This window comes from Diadema antillarum, unplaced genomic scaffold (genome assembly GCF_040938485.1).
Source record: "Diadema antillarum isolate AM-2024a unplaced genomic scaffold, OU_Dant_1.0 scf00000028, whole genome shotgun sequence".
NCBI lineage: Eukaryota > Metazoa > Echinodermata > Echinoidea > Diadematoida > Diadematidae > Diadema > Diadema antillarum.
In genome coordinates, this window is record NW_027270917.1 from 6,631,570 (window position 1) to 6,648,159 (window position 16,590).

General features: G+C 40.7%; 1 protein-coding gene across 1 annotated transcript; it reads right to left on the reverse strand.

Annotated features, from left to right (window-relative positions):
• Positions 1 to 406: 406 nt before the first annotated feature.
• On the reverse strand, positions 407 to 14,053 carry LOC139736259 (uncharacterized). The gene is made up of 8 exons (XM_071646993.1): positions 13,955 to 14,053; positions 9,704 to 10,234; positions 8,585 to 8,736; positions 5,480 to 5,628; positions 4,224 to 4,463; positions 3,083 to 3,190; positions 1,533 to 1,625; positions 407 to 986 (listed from the first exon to the last, which is right to left on the reverse strand). Exons 2-8 carry the CDS (start codon positions 10,227 to 10,229, stop codon positions 572 to 574), a joined length of 1,683 nt encoding a protein of 560 aa, XP_071503094.1. The 5' UTR covers positions 10,230 to 10,234; positions 13,955 to 14,053; the 3' UTR covers positions 407 to 571.
• Positions 14,054 to 16,590: the final 2,537 nt, after the last annotated feature.

Sequence of the window (16,590 nt, forward strand, 5' to 3'; positions counted from 1 at the left end):
TGTAAGTTTACGAAATTTTAGCAAATATTAGGTGTCGTCAGGGTTCGGTAATTACAGTGGCAATCAAACTTGAAAACAGTTTTCATTGTTTCAACCAGTTTTTCTTATTTCAAAAAAATATTGAACATGTTAAAAATTTCTGACAATTTGCTACATTTGCAAAAAAATTGATGCTGTCGGCCCTCAGAAAGAGACGTAAGGAACTTCCAGCGCGTGCTCCTTAATTGCGTTGTTTGGCTCTGGCAGTGGTTTGTACCTGCCTGCATGCAACAATAATTTCAGACAATTACATGGAGAACTAACCTTTTCTGGTTTTAAAACATTGCATGATTTTGCCCGCCATATCCGCACGAATTCACCTTCGTTTTTCTTTGTTTTTAGGCCCGAAAACTATCCCGCAATGAACGAAACTTCGAATTCCCATAGGTTAACACACAAATTTAGTTGGGACCGGACAATTTATCTCGTTATAAGTGGATTCTCTTCGTATACGATCTCGTTAGAACGGGATTCCCCTGTACATCTCTGCATGTTCTTCTCTGACAGGTAGACATTTGAAGCTGTACCACATCTAGTACCTGAGTGCTGGTGGGTTGGGGTTGTAGGCAGGCCTATCCCCTTGCCAGACACGGCTATTTCCAAACAGTGAGGCCAGTCTGGGTGACCGTCTCAGATGGGTTAGGGGCCAGGGCTGTAGACAGCTTGACCGTTGTCCTGGAAAGGGTTCTGTCGGACCCTTTGGACTGGTCATCTCAGACCAAGCACTGTCTCGAAAATGTGGAGGATGAGGAAAACGGTCATTACTAGACACAGGCCGGTTTCTAGGCTCACCCCCTTGCCAGACACGGCTGTTTCCGAACAGCCTGGCCAGTCTGGGTGACCGTCTCAGATGGGTAAGGGGCCAGGATTGGAGACATCTTGACCGATGGGCTGGAAGGGGTTCCGTCGGACCCTTTGGACTGGTCATTTGAGACCAGGCACTGTTCCTGATATATGGAGGATGAGGAAAACGGTCATTATTATATGCCTACAGTCATCCCGTCACTGCATTACAACAAACATTCTGTTCTAATTTCTTGATTACAGAATACACATCCCGAATGAAACATTTATTCTATTTTCATGTTGCCGACTATTGACATTTACGAGCCATGTAATTATTTACGTCGGGAAACCTTGTATAGAAAATCTCAGCATGCTTACATATAAGCACTGGCATTACATCACATAATATTGTTGGGTGAGAATAAGAAGGGTGTTTTAAAGTTGCCATTAAACCCATAGAGTCCGAGATGACTTAACAACCTTCTCATTCTCAACCGACGATACTTGCACGGTCTGTGTGCGATGAATTACTGCACCTTTATGGAAACTCTGATTGTATGGTAGCACCATATTGCTCGCAGGAATGCAAAAAAAAAGAAAAGAAAAAAGAAAGAAACACACAACATAAACAGCAAGGGGATACTCGACAAATTTCAGTCTTTGTGAATGAGTTTTGATGTCGCACACAGCCACAGTCACTCTCTTACCGTCTCAAGACATCGTCCAGCCGGGGACCATAGCGACCGTGAGGATCCTCGGGAACCATAAAATTGTCCCGAGCGAACACGTACATTAGCAACCTGACACAGAATGAACAAAATACATGTATTTATTAATCATTTATACATGTGGGACAAAGCAATGGTGGGGGGAGGGGACATTTCATGAAGTATTTTGTCCAGCAAATTTATTGACAAATGTGCTCTCAACCAATCAGATGTAAGGATTTCAGTAGCTTAAAGGGTGTGTACAGTTCTGGTCGAGGTGAGGAATTAGCTTTTAACGTTTTGCGAGATATTCAGAAACCACTCAATGAGATGTCAAAGAGCATGCGATTCTAAGGGCTATCAAAAGTTTACGGTATTTGATGAAAATCCGTTTTGAAATGGCTGAGATAACCAAAAACAAGGTTAAACAAAGAGATCCTAATAAAAGATGTGGCCTGTCGCCTTTTATTATTATCACTTTTTTGGATATCTCAGCCATTTGAAAACCAATTTTCATCAAATAAACAATGGATCCTTCTTAAAATTACATGCTCTTTCATATTTCATAAGAGGTTCTCATTATCTCACCTAGGAATGTTCAAAACATGAATCCCCACCTCAACCAGTACTGTACAGTCCCTTTAAAGCAGTTTATCAGAAAAAATATCAGACATGACAATTCATGAAATGCCCCCTAGATGTGATATATAATTATTCTACTTTTCTGACTGTAACCTGAAAAACTTTGAAAACTACCCCACATCTCAAATCTAACACATCAAAGATAAATCATGTTGACAGCATTAAAAATTATCATGTGGGTAGAAAAGAGACTAGCATCACGGTGCCACATAAGCACTCGCCCTATTGCCCGGGGCAAGTGCAAATCAAAGTCAGGCAAGTGTTTTGGAACAATGAGAAGAAATGCTTGTCTAAATTGGGCAAGCAAAGAGTTTTGAAGCCGTCTTTTTTTATGCCTCTGCCCGGAGGGTGCTGGAGGCATTATGTTTTGGGTTGTTCCTCCGTCCGTCCGTACGTCCGTCCCCATTTGTTTACACGATGACTTACATATCATTGAGTGGAATTTTACCAAACTTGGTCCAAGTATAAAGTATGATAGGGCAATTACTTGATTAGATTTTGGGTGAAATCGGCCAGAGGTCAAAGGCCAAAGTTCAAGGTCAGATCTAAAACTGTATGTGTTTACGCGATAACTAATTCTGTGAAGAAACCTCAATGCAATGAAGCACCAACACTTGATCAAACCAAGTTTGTTATTCCAATGTACAAATGTACTGTGAATCAATGTGTGCTGTATATTCAAATGGTTGCATTTAATTATGGCCTTGCATCACTAAAAGGTGATTTTTCATACAATTTTCCTCTATCTTTTTACTTTTTTTTTGGGGGGGGGGGCAAGAAAATTCATATTCAGGTAAGTGTTCAGCAACAATATGAAAATCTGCTTGCCTGAGCTTGCAAGTGGTAAAAAAGAAAAGTTAGCAGCACCCTGTTAGCATACTGGCTATCTCAATGCTATGTGTACATACCTGTTCTCTATGACTCGCTTGAATTGTGGGGATTCCCCCATGAGGTCTCGGTAGTTGTCATTGGAGACAATAACACCACCGTTGTCACACGCAAGCTGGATGATGAACCTGCATGGTGTCCGTAGGACAAAATGCAACATAGAGGTGATTATAAGACTATAGAAAAGCTGCAAACTCTTGAGATATTGAAATACAGATACAGCTAGTTAACACAGTGCAACTTCTGTATGAGAAACTTGCTGAAATATTTGGAAATTGTATCAGGCATTCACTATATATAATTTCATTGTATATGGGTATGGACTATGGTCTCAGTGTCAAAGTATTCTTTCAATATCCCTTCACATCTTTTTTTTTTTCCTTGAGACAGCTTCCAACTGTTCTGGAAAAAAAAAGAACAAGAACAGGCTACTGGCCATCTAGATGTTACACTTATAAGGAGATGAAAGAATGCCTGAAATGTCCAATATTTGGGTTTTCACGTTACATCATGACACAACTCATCTTGTCCAAGATCTTCTGAGATATTTCCTCACCAATGGAGGTCTCTACTGAAGAGAATCTAGGAAGAAGAATATATATTGCTTTGGAACAACAAGGGCACTATGTCCACAGACTTTGTACAATATAAAAGGCCTTGTGGTTCTGAGCTAAAACAGATTGTTCCCTAGCCCTTTAAGGACAATCATCATTTTTGTCTTTTTCATTTATATTGACATACAGAGAAATACCCTGGTAGCTTCATCCAAGAACCAGTTAGTCTGCCAGTGTGATGTTGTTTGTACTCACACCATCCCACTAAACCAACCGGAAAATACTCTGCCCCTTGGAATTCGTAAAAGACATGACATACAAAAAAAAACAACAACAACAACCCAGAGTTCCAGAGTGTAAGAAAGTCCCAACTCATGCTACATAAGAGATTCAAACTTCTTAAAATGACGTAGGGTGCTCACCCAATGAAGCGGACCATCACACAGACACACACTAGACTAGCGAGAGATGCCCTACCCTCCCCCCCCCCCCCCCCCCCCACCAATGATTCGTCGCAGGTGGCTAGCAACAGTCAGCAACCAGTATACTGGTATCCGACCAGTGCACAGTGCTTTCCAGAAGGATGCTTCCCAGTGGCTATACGAACCTGTCATCGTAGGGCGTGACCCTCCGCCCCCTCAGTTCCCTGGATGGGGTGAATGAGAGGAGCCCCTTGGACTCCAAGTCATCCAGGATGTGTCGGTCCTTGATGGGGCAGCTCCTGGCCGCCTCGCTGGTCTTCCTGTGCAGGGGCACCAGCACCGTGATGTTCTTGTGGCCTCGCTTCTGGAAGAACTGCACGCACAGGGCGATGCCCTTGCAGGAAAATACCTTGTGGTTGCCGTGACTGCAAAGGGATATGCCACAAATAATGACTATGAGATACATATTTCTAATACATTTTTATTCTTTTGATTATGAAATCTGAAGATCAATCCTGAGGAAGGCATTAGTTCCATTCCTCATCCAAACTCAGAAGGGATAAACAAATTCTGAAACCCATTCTCCCTTTAAAAATAAAATATATCTAAAAGATGATGATACTAAACTAAATACATAGAATAAAAGTGGAAAGGTGAATGACACCATGATTTTAAATATTAATATGGGTTGAGCAGTTTGGGGAGCAGCCACACCAAAAATTGCAGTCATATTTAAATTCAACATTTGCCACATGACACGAAACACGTACAATCAATCCATGTCAAGTTACTGCATGAGACAATATCCGACAGTCCAGTCTAGCACCGCATTCAAACTGTGAATTTTCCCCCATGGACTATAAACACAGGATATATCTTGGCCTTCTGAAACTACAATGTAAACCAGTTTGCCAATGTGTTCTTCATAAAGTCTTGGACGCCTATTTCCCGGACACAGTGTTTGGCCATTTATTAGAAGTGCTTCTTTACACTCTTTTCTTGCTGTTCGAATTGATTTTTCATATATACATTGTATATACGGCAATTGATGCTGGATAGGAAAAGCTAAGGCGGTAAATAACCAGCATGCTGGGCATTCAAATTGAGAACACGTTACTACGCTTGTCTGAAGTCCTGAACCTAGTAATGACCTTTCGGCTTTATAGTCCACCGGGTCCACTCTCATCTAACATGGAACCACATTATAATGATTTCAGATATATAGCTAGATACTTAATATACAGCTAGGCTATTTTGCAGGTCCTATCCCTTTTGTATTCTCTTGCTTTCATCTCTGACATAACGAGATGCCAGATATATTGAGGAAATTTCAGTGGTTCTATGCAGCATGGTTCCCGACCACTGAACATCAGTTTTTAGCACAATGCCGCATGAAATATCATATAGGAGCTGATCTTTTGAGCGAGGCTTGCGGTCTCACCTCATGGCGACATTACTGCCATCGATGACCACAGGCCGGAGGATGCCGTCCTCCTTGGTCTTGACATCGACCAGGACGGAGGAGGTAGCCTCTTCTTCCTTCTTCTTACTGAACTCCTGCCTGAACTTGGCAAGTTCCTCCTGTAACTCCTGTTTAAAGTAAACAAAATAACAAACAGCATCACTTCACACAAGTGCTGTTATCACCAACTTGCAGACCATGTGTGGTTATTACCTCTGCCAAGGGAGGTTATGTTTCCATTACCGTTTTTACTGTTACTGTGGAAGAAAGAGAACATTAGTGAAAATCAGCTGCTTGGTGGAGGTCTGCACTCTCAGAGTGCTTCTCTAGTTTTGAGTACTTCACAGTTTGATAAACTACAGAAGTATAAAGCATCACCACCATCTTCAAAAATAATCTTTACTTTCAAAGAATAATGAAAGATTCTAAACAGACACAAACTCATTGCAAATCATGCTGCTGAAGTATGTAAGGTGGATAAGGTTGGACATAATGTCAAAATAAAATGAAAATTATTTTGATCAGAACCATTCAACATTAAAGGTCCTGTTTACCTTTGGGAACAGTGATTTTTAACAATTTCAAGATTTGACATTTAATGCATATGTGTAGGTCTGTTGTACCACAAAACATCCTATCATATAAAATTTTCGCGTTAAAGCCTAAAATATAACGAGGTATCTGTATTTTCCTTAATAAACCGTAACTGTAGACGGTTTAGTCTGGAAACATTTTTATTATACAGTTCGACCTCGATTATCCGGCCATGTCGGGACCGGCGCTCATTCGGATAAGCGAATTGGCCGGATATGGGAGACACAATGTTAATGTATAGCTGCCGTCCAAGTGCACTGGCAGCTAGGCAGGTAGTGTATCCCGCAACAGTGGTGTAATCTATGCCAGCCTGCGCAAAATTGTAGTCCCTTCTTCACAAAAATAAAGTAGAACTCTATAATTATTATCTTTATGTGAAAATCATACATGTTTTACCTCATTAGATATTGAGAAACCTATCATGCACATCTTGTGTAATTAGTGAAATAGATCCATGAAAAGATATTAAAGTCACTGTTTTTTCTCAATTTTTAGATGAAAAAAAAAAAGTCCTTCACTTCGTGAACGCGTCCGGATAATAGAGATTTCCGGATAAAAGGAGGACGGATAATCGAGGTCCAACTGTAACTATTGTTTACATTTTGTATATTTAACAATAAATTAACACCAAATTTACCTTTTCAAATTTTTACAGTGGTTGCTTCTACCCCTAACACACATTTTACAACTATTTTTAAAGCACTAATGCTGGGTTTTTGTTTCATCTGCAAATGGTCAATTATGCCTTTACACAGGAGGAAGTAGAGGGATTGCTGTCAAGGTAATAATTCTGTGTTACTTTTAATAATCCTATATGGAAGGATACTTTGGCCTCAGTTTCAATCTATCATGAAAAGAAAAGTACAGACAGATATGCTTATGAAACAATTCGCCTCATCATAGCAGCGATGAGGCATTTGCGACACACACACAGGCAGTTCAACGGAAGCTCACCACTGTTTCTTTTGATGTACATTGTATATGTAGGCCTGTACGGTCATTTAATGGCAACTAATCAACTCGGCATCATCCAGATAATCATACATGTCTTTGCAGACAAGTTAGCGTGGCCTTATCAGTCGTCATCTTCCTCGGCTTTCACTTAACTGACTCTCTTTCTATTCAAATTGAGTTTACATCATTGTGAATTGTTTTTGCATCTCGCTAGAAACGCAATATTTTGCGCAACATCACAAGTCATGTTAAAGGGATTGTATAGTTTTGGTTGAGACCTAATTTCAGGTTTCAAACATTTTTTGATGAGATAATGAGAAACCTCTTATGAAATATGAAAGAGCATGTGATTCCATGAGGAATTCAACATTTATTTGATGAAAATTGGTTTTGAAATGGCTGAGATAGCCAAAACAGAGCGATTCTAATAAAGTGTGGGACCCACACTTTTTTACGATCGCTTTGTTTTACTTTGTTTTTGGATGTTTCAGTCATACCAAACCCGATTTTCATCAAATAAACTTTGAATTTCTCTTAGAATAGTATGTTCTGTACTATTTCATAAGTGTTTTCTTGGTATCTCGCAAAAAGTTAAAAGCCCAATTCTCATCTTCACCAATACTGTATCATCCCTTTAATGTTAGCACTGAACAGTACAAACTAGGCGCTTCTACATCACAATTCGACATACTTCCCACCTCCCCGCTCCTACATGATAAAAGTAGTAGGCCTATAGACAATTTTCATGTGAAACATCTATGTTCATGGCATAATGATAAAAAAGCAGTTTGTTCATTTCTGTTATATAATACGACAACTTCTGCAATTTGGAAAAAGACATTGCAATAAATGTGCATGCATACACACGCATTTCTTTGAGACATGGACACTTGGATGTTTTTATGTAGAAAACAAATACTGTAGGCCTATACGCCGAATATTTCACGAGGTTTTTATTTTTGCGAATTTCGTCAGTCAGGTGCTATTTGCAAATTTAAAGACATGCGAAAATCATCAAGAGGTCCCTATTAGCGAAACAGAAATAGACTCATAGTGCACTGCATTCAGCTTGCACAGTTACAGCAGGGAGATGGAGTCTCCCTTCCACCTCCCTGACTACAGTATGCAAAGAAATTCTGCAAGGTTACCTTAACCCATTGAAGATAGGTTCCCCCTCCAAGGGGGGAGGGGGGAAGGGGGGGAGGGGGAGGGGGAGGGGGGAGGGGGGGGAGGGGGGGCAAATGCGAGTTATGGCAGAAATCAGTCCATCCTTGACGGGATAATCAATTCAGGCTGGGGGGGGGGGGGGGGGAGGAGGGATTGGAATGTTGTAACACAAGCAGGGACAAATAAGAACCCTCTTTTTTTTTTTTTTACTGGAGCCAGTGGAGGAGGGAGAGATGAGGGCTTTGAGAGCAAGGACAGGACCAGAAGTGGAACTTTTAGTCTTGAGATTCAGACCCAAATATCGGTAAGTAGCAGAAGGATGAGCATCTAACACAATACAAATCCAAAGTGAAAGATATCTAGGCTTACCTCTTGCACCGAGAGTAATTTCTGCTGCTGCTTCTTCGTTGCGCTGAGTTCGCAGCGAATGCGGTCGTAGCGCACAGCGATGGGAGTGACAGTAGGCATGTCGGGAGCGTTGGCACTGCCTGAAATGGGTGTGCTACACATGGAGGGAGGCTCTGGGAGATCGAGAGATGAAGATAAATGGAGGTGTTTTGGTGTCAAGTTTTGCAAAGGGAATATACACTGTAACACATGCTACACTTCGGTCAAATGGATTACAAGCACGGCAAATTATGAAGCATGACTACCGACAGTATTTTCCTGTTTCTGTGAAATATTCACGAGAAGGATAATAATAATTATAAAGTTTTATTCTGCAGTTTCTGTAAGAATATACTCAACTTCGCATAGCAATATAATTAAATCGGACAATGGGAGAGACAAATTACAGATAATAAAAACCATTCTGCAAATATTATATGTCATGGTGTTCTTTTCTACTTGCATGTTATCCTATCAATTCGCTGGCAGAGAAAATACAATAATATCTACTGCAATAGTATTATTGTCTGGCTTTAATTATTAATGTATTTGCCTTGATTTGCCTCAACTCCAGTAGCTCCCACTTGTTCTTAGACTGTGTGTCTGTGTGTGTGTGTTTTTTTTTTTTCATTTCCTTTAAATATTTTCATGAAAAGTGCTGACTAAAGAGAAAGTAGAGGAAGCACAGAAGTGTCCATTAGACAAAATGTTTTTTGAAAAAAAAGAGTGGAGAACAAGGGCTTTTTGCAAGTGATTGACAGAACAGAAACTCTTTTTTTTTCTTTAATAATGAAGGCCATCAAGCACTTCTTTTCAGAGACTGATGGTACTGTTTTTTTTTTTCATTTTGCATGCAAATACAGATACAGGTATGGAGGACTGAACATTTTCTTTCTTTCAAAAACAATCAAACAACATAGCCATAATTAGCAATCTAAAACATGTTGATCCTGATTAATTCATTGGAGTTATATCCTTTCTGAAAAGACAGTCCTAGTCCTGAGTACCAACTACCATATTGATTTAACCACACTTTTCTGAAAATCTAATAATGTACTTCTGTAAAAACTCATCTGCTGTACGAGCTACATGTGTTATTACCGTTCACTTTTTGTCGCTTTCTGCATGCTTGGATGGGTGTCGTGGTGGCACAGGCTGGTCTCTTCAGGGACAATTTCAGCTGGTTCTCTGTCTTCTTTTCTGGGGAAGGGGTGCTGACATCATTTTTCCCATCCTTACATTTCTCTGTGCTCTCCTTGACATGTGCTCTACTCCTCAGTGTCATTTTGGTAGTGTTCCTAGACTCTGACTCAGAGGTTTTCGTGTTTCTGGCTTCAGAAGCCTCCCCTTGACAAGTGGCATCTTCGCTCTTCTGTTCATTACTATCACTTCTCGGAGCAGTGCAGCTTTCTTCTGATGATGAATCTAGGATAACGATGGGAGAGTTCACACAAGTTGGCAACTCGGTAGGGACAGTGGTATCTCCTGTTACCTCTTTCTTGGGCTGGTTCTTGCTCGGGTGAGGAGGTGGGTTGGGATGGTCCGACTCCTTGTCCAGACAAACCACGGAGGACGACAGGTCACTGCCACTGGTGGTTGAGTCTATCACAATGTATGACCCATCCATCACTACTATTAAACAACAAGAGATAGAATTGTTTAAACACGCTTGTAGGCCACATTTGGTTTTGAAAAGAAAAAAAAAAGACACTCCCTTAGTGGAACTCCACTTTTTATCAACATGCCATGCAGTGCACCAGGACATGAAGAAGGAAAAAACATTTGTTGACTTTAGTGTTCACAGTCTGTTTCGATCTCAAACCAGACTGAAAGCTAGATTGTTGTGTTAGAACATTATAGAGATTTCTATAGTGGTCAATTCTTCTGATCTGAGGAAGAGCACATGTAATTGTTGTATAGTGGACACAATATGTCACACTGAACTATAAAATACCTTGATTCAAGTCAAATTTAACAGGTCTGAATACAGAACTAGGTCTGGTTTAGACTGTCAATAATTCTGCCTCTTGTTTGGTGGCCTCTTGCTAACTGCATGGTCTGTCATACAAAGTATATGGTCCTACCCTCACAACAGACAGATATATCTTCCATTCACTCTGCTGTGAGGACTTATTATTACAATATTGTACACACCCAATGACAGAAAGTACAAAACTTGGTAGAACAAGGAAAAGTAGAAATTACGCGGTGCGTAATATATGTCCCCGCCGGAAGTAGCATTTTGTAACAAAATGTACAATACAGGTCAAAAAATCAAGGTCAAAGGTCAAAGAAGTCAAAGGTCAAAATTCTGTGTAGAAGTGTTGAAGCCCTCACCTAGTGCCATCACATAAAGCAAACGGAATCGAAATCGGGTTAGAAATGGCGAAGGAGTAGCATTTTGTAGCAAAATGTACAATACAGGTCAAAAAATCAAGGTCAAAGGTCAAAGAAGTCAAAGGTCAAAATTCTGTGTAGAAGTGTTGAAGCCCTCACCTAGTGCCATCACATAAAGCAAACGGAATCGAAATCGGGTTAGAAATGGCGAAGGAGTAGCATTTTGTAGCAAAATGTACAATATAGGTCAAAAAATCAAGGTCAAAGGTCAAAGTCAAAGGTCAAAATTCTGTGAAGAAGTTTTGAAGCCCTCACCTAGTGCCATCACATAAAGCAAACGGAATCGAAATTGGGTTAGAAATGGCGAAGGAGTAGCATTTTGTAGCCAAATGTACAATACAGGTCAAAAATCAAGGTCAAAGGTCAAAGAAGTCAAAGGTCACAATTCTGTGTAGAAGTTTTGAAGCCCTCACCTAGTGCCATCACATAAAGCAAACGGAATCGAAATCGGGTTAGAAATGGCGAAGGAGTAGCATTTTGTAGCAAAATGTACAATATAGGTCAAAGGTCAAGGTCAAAGGTCACGACTGAAATTCTGTGTAGAAGTTTCAAAGCTCCCATGTAGTGCTATCATATAAAGCAAACAGAATCAAAATTGGCTCATAAATGACAGAGAAGTAGCAAATTGAAGATTTTGATCACACACGGACGCACTCACGGACGCACACACGGACACACGGACGGACGGACGGACACACGGACACACACACGTACGGAGCCCGTTTCATAGTCCCCTGCTCAAACTCGTTCGGCGGGGACAATTACCCTTTTTCCATTATAAGAGATCACAAAACTTGGCATATAGATGCAGGCAACATACCTTTATTTACAGGTACTCAAGGAACGAGTCAAGCTCTTTAATTTAATGATTCATTCCTCTCGAATTCTGCTCGCAGCAGCCTGGTTCAGTTCAAACCACTGATCTCGCATGTGCGTAAATAGATCCAAGTCTGCACAGCAGAGTGAATGGTATGCCAAACAGAAGTTGTCTCTTTTCAGTTTTAACTAAATTATATGCTAAAAATCCGCTTAGTATCAAAATCCCCCCCTCCCCCCAGGTGGTTATCTGTAGGCCTACCACATGAGCAAATCACAACCGTGAACTCGTGTACACCGTATAGCAGACGATGCTTATATAGGAGCTTCGGCACATACTTCAATAAGGGGGTAATTTTGTTAACTTCCCTTCCAAAAACATGTGAAAGGGGCTGGGCAATTCCACAGCTTCCCTTCCAAAACCTTGAAATAGGGGGGTAATATTGATTGCTCCCCTTCCAAAAGCCTGTGAGAGGGGGTCAAAATCCTAACCCATTCCCCTCCGTAAAGGAGTCACAATCTCTAGGAATTTGGAACAAGCATTATTTTTATGTGTATGGTTGACAATCTGAGTGGGGGGGGGGGGGGGGGGGGGGGGAGAGCAAAAAAAATTACAGATATTGTGTTTATACAGTTTGTTACACGTCCTTCGCTAGATCTCATTCATCTCTCAGCTGCTATGTAGTTAGCCTTGTGCTGTCACTTCAGGGCCATTCAGAAATCCATGCCTATATACATACTAGCAGACCATGTACCCCTCCCCCCACACCGGGCAATATTTCACTCCACATCAGCATTTTAGATGTCCTCCCTTGTCACCTCATGAATGATCGAACCCCATTGTTAAGAAACAGTCCCATCTGTGAATGGATGTCTAATATCACTTGCCATCAAGACAGAGTGAGAACAAGTGAAGTTGTGCATTTTGTACATGCAATGAATGATAAAAACAGAAAAAAAAGTCTTTTTATCAATTTCATTTTTTTTTTCAATTAATGCCTAGGTACAAAAGAGTCTCTAAAATACACTGTATTCATTCTAGTTTTTATATGAAAGTTAGAATCCATATCATTAAGACACACATCGCCTACCATCAAGTAAGTATACATTGTATGAAAGTTTGGTTAGCCCAACCAGACGCTGTATTAAGCAGCTTAAGCTTAAGCATGGCATCCCTGAACAGCGACAGGGCTGTGTATTGTTAATGAAAGTTAGAATATCATTGAAGACACACATGGTATATCACCTGCAATAACTTAGTTTACATTGATCTATCAGTATCGTATCTAGAGACTGTGCTTTCGCACCTTTGCATTCTGACAATAATATAATTCTAGTATTTTCTATAACTCTACTTTAGTAACATTCAGTGACCAGAGTTTCTCAGCCAATTTAATACCAAGGTCAAAGAATTTCACTGAAATTGTCCGACCGACTCAGTCAGAGATACTACAGAAAGATCCGTCTGTTCGGGGCCGGAGGAGTCTTCTATTTTGTTGACGCTATCGCGCTCTCCTCCGGAGACCGGGACCCATGAAGCCAGACACAGTCTCCGCGGAACCATCCCCGACAACCAGATGCAGACCGATCTTTACAGTCAAAGTCAGAGACTGACAACTTGTCAGGGCAGGCAACCTAGCTTCGGCAAGCACAGTTGTCCAACCTTCTGTTCTGTGTACAAGAAGGAGTGCCCCCCCCCCCCCCCTCCCCCGTTAGCAACCTTCATGAAATGGTGCCTGTGACAGTGTTGTAAAACTTGTATGAATATTAAATGAATTAAATTGTTGCATGGTTTGCAGTTTATGATATGACATAGCAACAGAACTATAACGTAGAAACCCTAGACTTTGCTACGACATATGCCATCGTCATGACAATCGTACATCAAGAGACATTAAATCCCGACCAACATGCAGACGTCGTGTTGGCGCTACTTCTGTAGACCCTACAATCAAAACTAAAGTAGATTCTACATACTAGTACCGCACCGGTATGGTAAAGGCTGTGACTTGACTGCGATGTGTAATTTACATTGACTGATTGACATTGTCTACCATATGCACGACCAACATTACGAGTGAATAAAAGCTAGTGTCATGTGATCAACGTTCAGACAGACAGAAACAATACCAAATTTACCTTGTCTTCTTCCTTTCAGATACTCTATACTTCTTCTTGTGAGTTTGAGCTGCTGTGGCTAGGGTTGCTTGGGCGATCATCAGCGAGCTCGCAAATGGGGTACCGCACCGAGTCTCCTGGTAGACCATGTACAGTATAGTACCACCGCGCACCCGACACTCTGGATCGCACGCACGCCCTCCTTGCTTACCTCCGATCCGATGTACCGCAGTTCGAGGTCTGCATTGTGATGATGTGTACAAATTTAAATTGCCGCCGCTGATTTTTCAGTATGACGTCACATATAAACACCTGTTACGGCAAAGCGGTTCATCGAGCTGGGGGCAACAACTACAAGTTTGTGAGAAATTCGAAGCTTGTTGACGATTGATGAGCTCTTTTATTGAGCTGGCAGCCTTTGGTGTTTGCATGTTGAAGGGTGAAAAGAAAAACAACAACGACAGCAGCAACAACACAAAACAAAAGCTAACAAAGTTTTCAATTCAATTCAATTCAATTTGTTTATTCATCTCATTTTCTGATAAAACAATACATTATTGATTTTTTCAATACAGAACAAAAAAGATAATCAATCATTTATATATATCTGTGAAAATGGAAAAAGAGAACTTGAATAAAGCCAAAAAAAAGGCCTTGTGAAGTAACTTCCTTTATGTACGAGTATGCACAAAATAATTGATTTTTGAAGTACAAAGTGTAGATATTGACAGAAAACCAACAAATACAACAAAACATAACAAAACAAAACAAAACTTAAGACTAATGATATGATAGATTGACTATGTGTGATTTGCTAGAAGGTATATTTTCAAAAAATGTCTTAGATGAGGACAGGCTATTGCGTGAACAAATATCTCTAGGAATCGAATACCATATCAATGGAAATTGGTGACGTACGGAGTTTGAAACTAGATTTGTTTTTACTACCCACATCAGGGGCGGCGCAGCCGTGGGGGCCGTGGGGGCTCGGGCCCCCACACTTTTTGTGCACCATACAAAGGAATACATAAGGTGTCATCACTTTGGGCCCCCACACTTTTTTCAACCCGGAAGTATGTAAGAGGCACTACAATGGGAGGGGAGAGAATGAGCTCAGGACCTTTTTTTTTGTTTGTTTGTCAGCTGAAGAAACCCGGAAGTGGACGGGTAGAGATGAGCTGAGGACCCTTTTTTTTTTTTTTTTGCTTGTTAGCTCATGAAACCCGGAAGTGGGCCCCCACACTTTTGAAAACAGTGCGCCGGTCCTGCACATATGAAATCTATTGCAATTTCGTGTGTTATATTTAAGAATTTCATTATTGGTGTAAAACATACGTGAAATATTAAGAGGTAACATATCTTGGAAATAATAAAATCCCAAAATAACGGTATTATAAGTATATACAAATCAAATTTTGCTTTGCAAAAAAAAAAAAATTGCTTTGCTTTGTTTGGGTTTGGGTTTTTATTTTTCGTAGGTTAGGCAAAATTTGACTCGTACACGTAATTTTAAGTGGCAGAGTTTTATGCAGTGTTGTTTGTTTTTAAGGAAAAATATTTAAAAGCAATTGAAAAAAAAAGGCCCGATAGGGGATAGGAACGATAGGGGGATCGAGGGGTTGCAGGCCCGTTTATGGGGTCAAGGGTCATTGGTATAGCCCCCATCCCCCGTTCTGCGCGGCCTTTGGAGAGTGAGTAAAAGTAATATGGTGTGTGGGGGGGGGGGGGGTTACGTGGTGAGAGAGATGTATGTGAAACCGGCAATCATCAACAATAATTACAAATCACCCCCTCCCCACTTCGAGGTTGGAGGGACCGCATACTCGTTCCTTGATCTCCCAAGTAAAGTGAAATCCAATTGCAAAAAACAATATGAGACGCATTTACTTTTCAACCTGAGGTTCCAAAAGGAGATGATTACTTTATTCTCTTTCGTTTTTGACTCCAGAGAAATTCAAAAGGGGGTTATGTAATCTTGAAAATGAGAAAGATTGATAAAAATCCAGGAATCAAGTTTTTTTACCATAACATTGTGTTTTTATTTGAGTTCTTATGAGCTCTGCATGTAGTATCCCACATTGGACACAAACAAACACAAAAAACCACACACACACACACACACACAAATGATATTTTCCTATATATGAACATGTATTGTGAGGACAGTTTAACACCAGAGATGAGGAGAGGGCTAGGTACGTGTCTATATTGAGACAAGCCCCTGGGAGCCGGGGGTGCTGGGGGTGCTGCAGCACCCCTGACTTTTTTTGGCACATGGGGGCATACATAGCACCCCTGCGAAAAATACAAGTTGGGGTTGGCTTTTCGCACCCCAAAGTCTTATCTACAGGGAAAATTGCTTGTTTTTCGATAGAAATTTGTCCAAATATCCCACCCAAAGTGTGCATCAGATTGCTGAATTTCACTTCTGAAAATGCGAAATCTCCATATAGCGTGAGAGGGGTGTCCCCCTCCCACACATAACAAGCTTATAAGTGCAGACAGCACTATTAAAGCATTCCCATTGTCCCTGGATGTTTTACTTTGTCTACTTTTCTATTATTTTTTGAAACATGCTGCCTGAAGAGCTCACTAGATTGCTGAATTTCAATTCTAAAACTGAAGAAGTTCCCTCATTTAGGGTTTGGGTACCCCTC

Excerpts from the sequence above, each read along its gene's own strand:
- LOC139736259 (XM_071646993.1), bottom strand. The coding sequence starts at position 10,229 with ATGGATGGGTCATACATTGTGATAGACTCAACCACCAGTGGCAGTGAC. Across the intron at positions 4,464-5,479 it reads GGCAGTAATGTCGCCATGAG|TCACGGCAACCACAAGGTAT; the intron begins GTGAGACCGCAA and ends ATCCCTTTGCAG. Across the intron at positions 987-1,532 it reads CTGGACGATGTCTTGAGACG|GAACAGTGCCTGGTCTCAAA; the intron begins GTAAGAGAGTGA and ends TCCATATATCAG.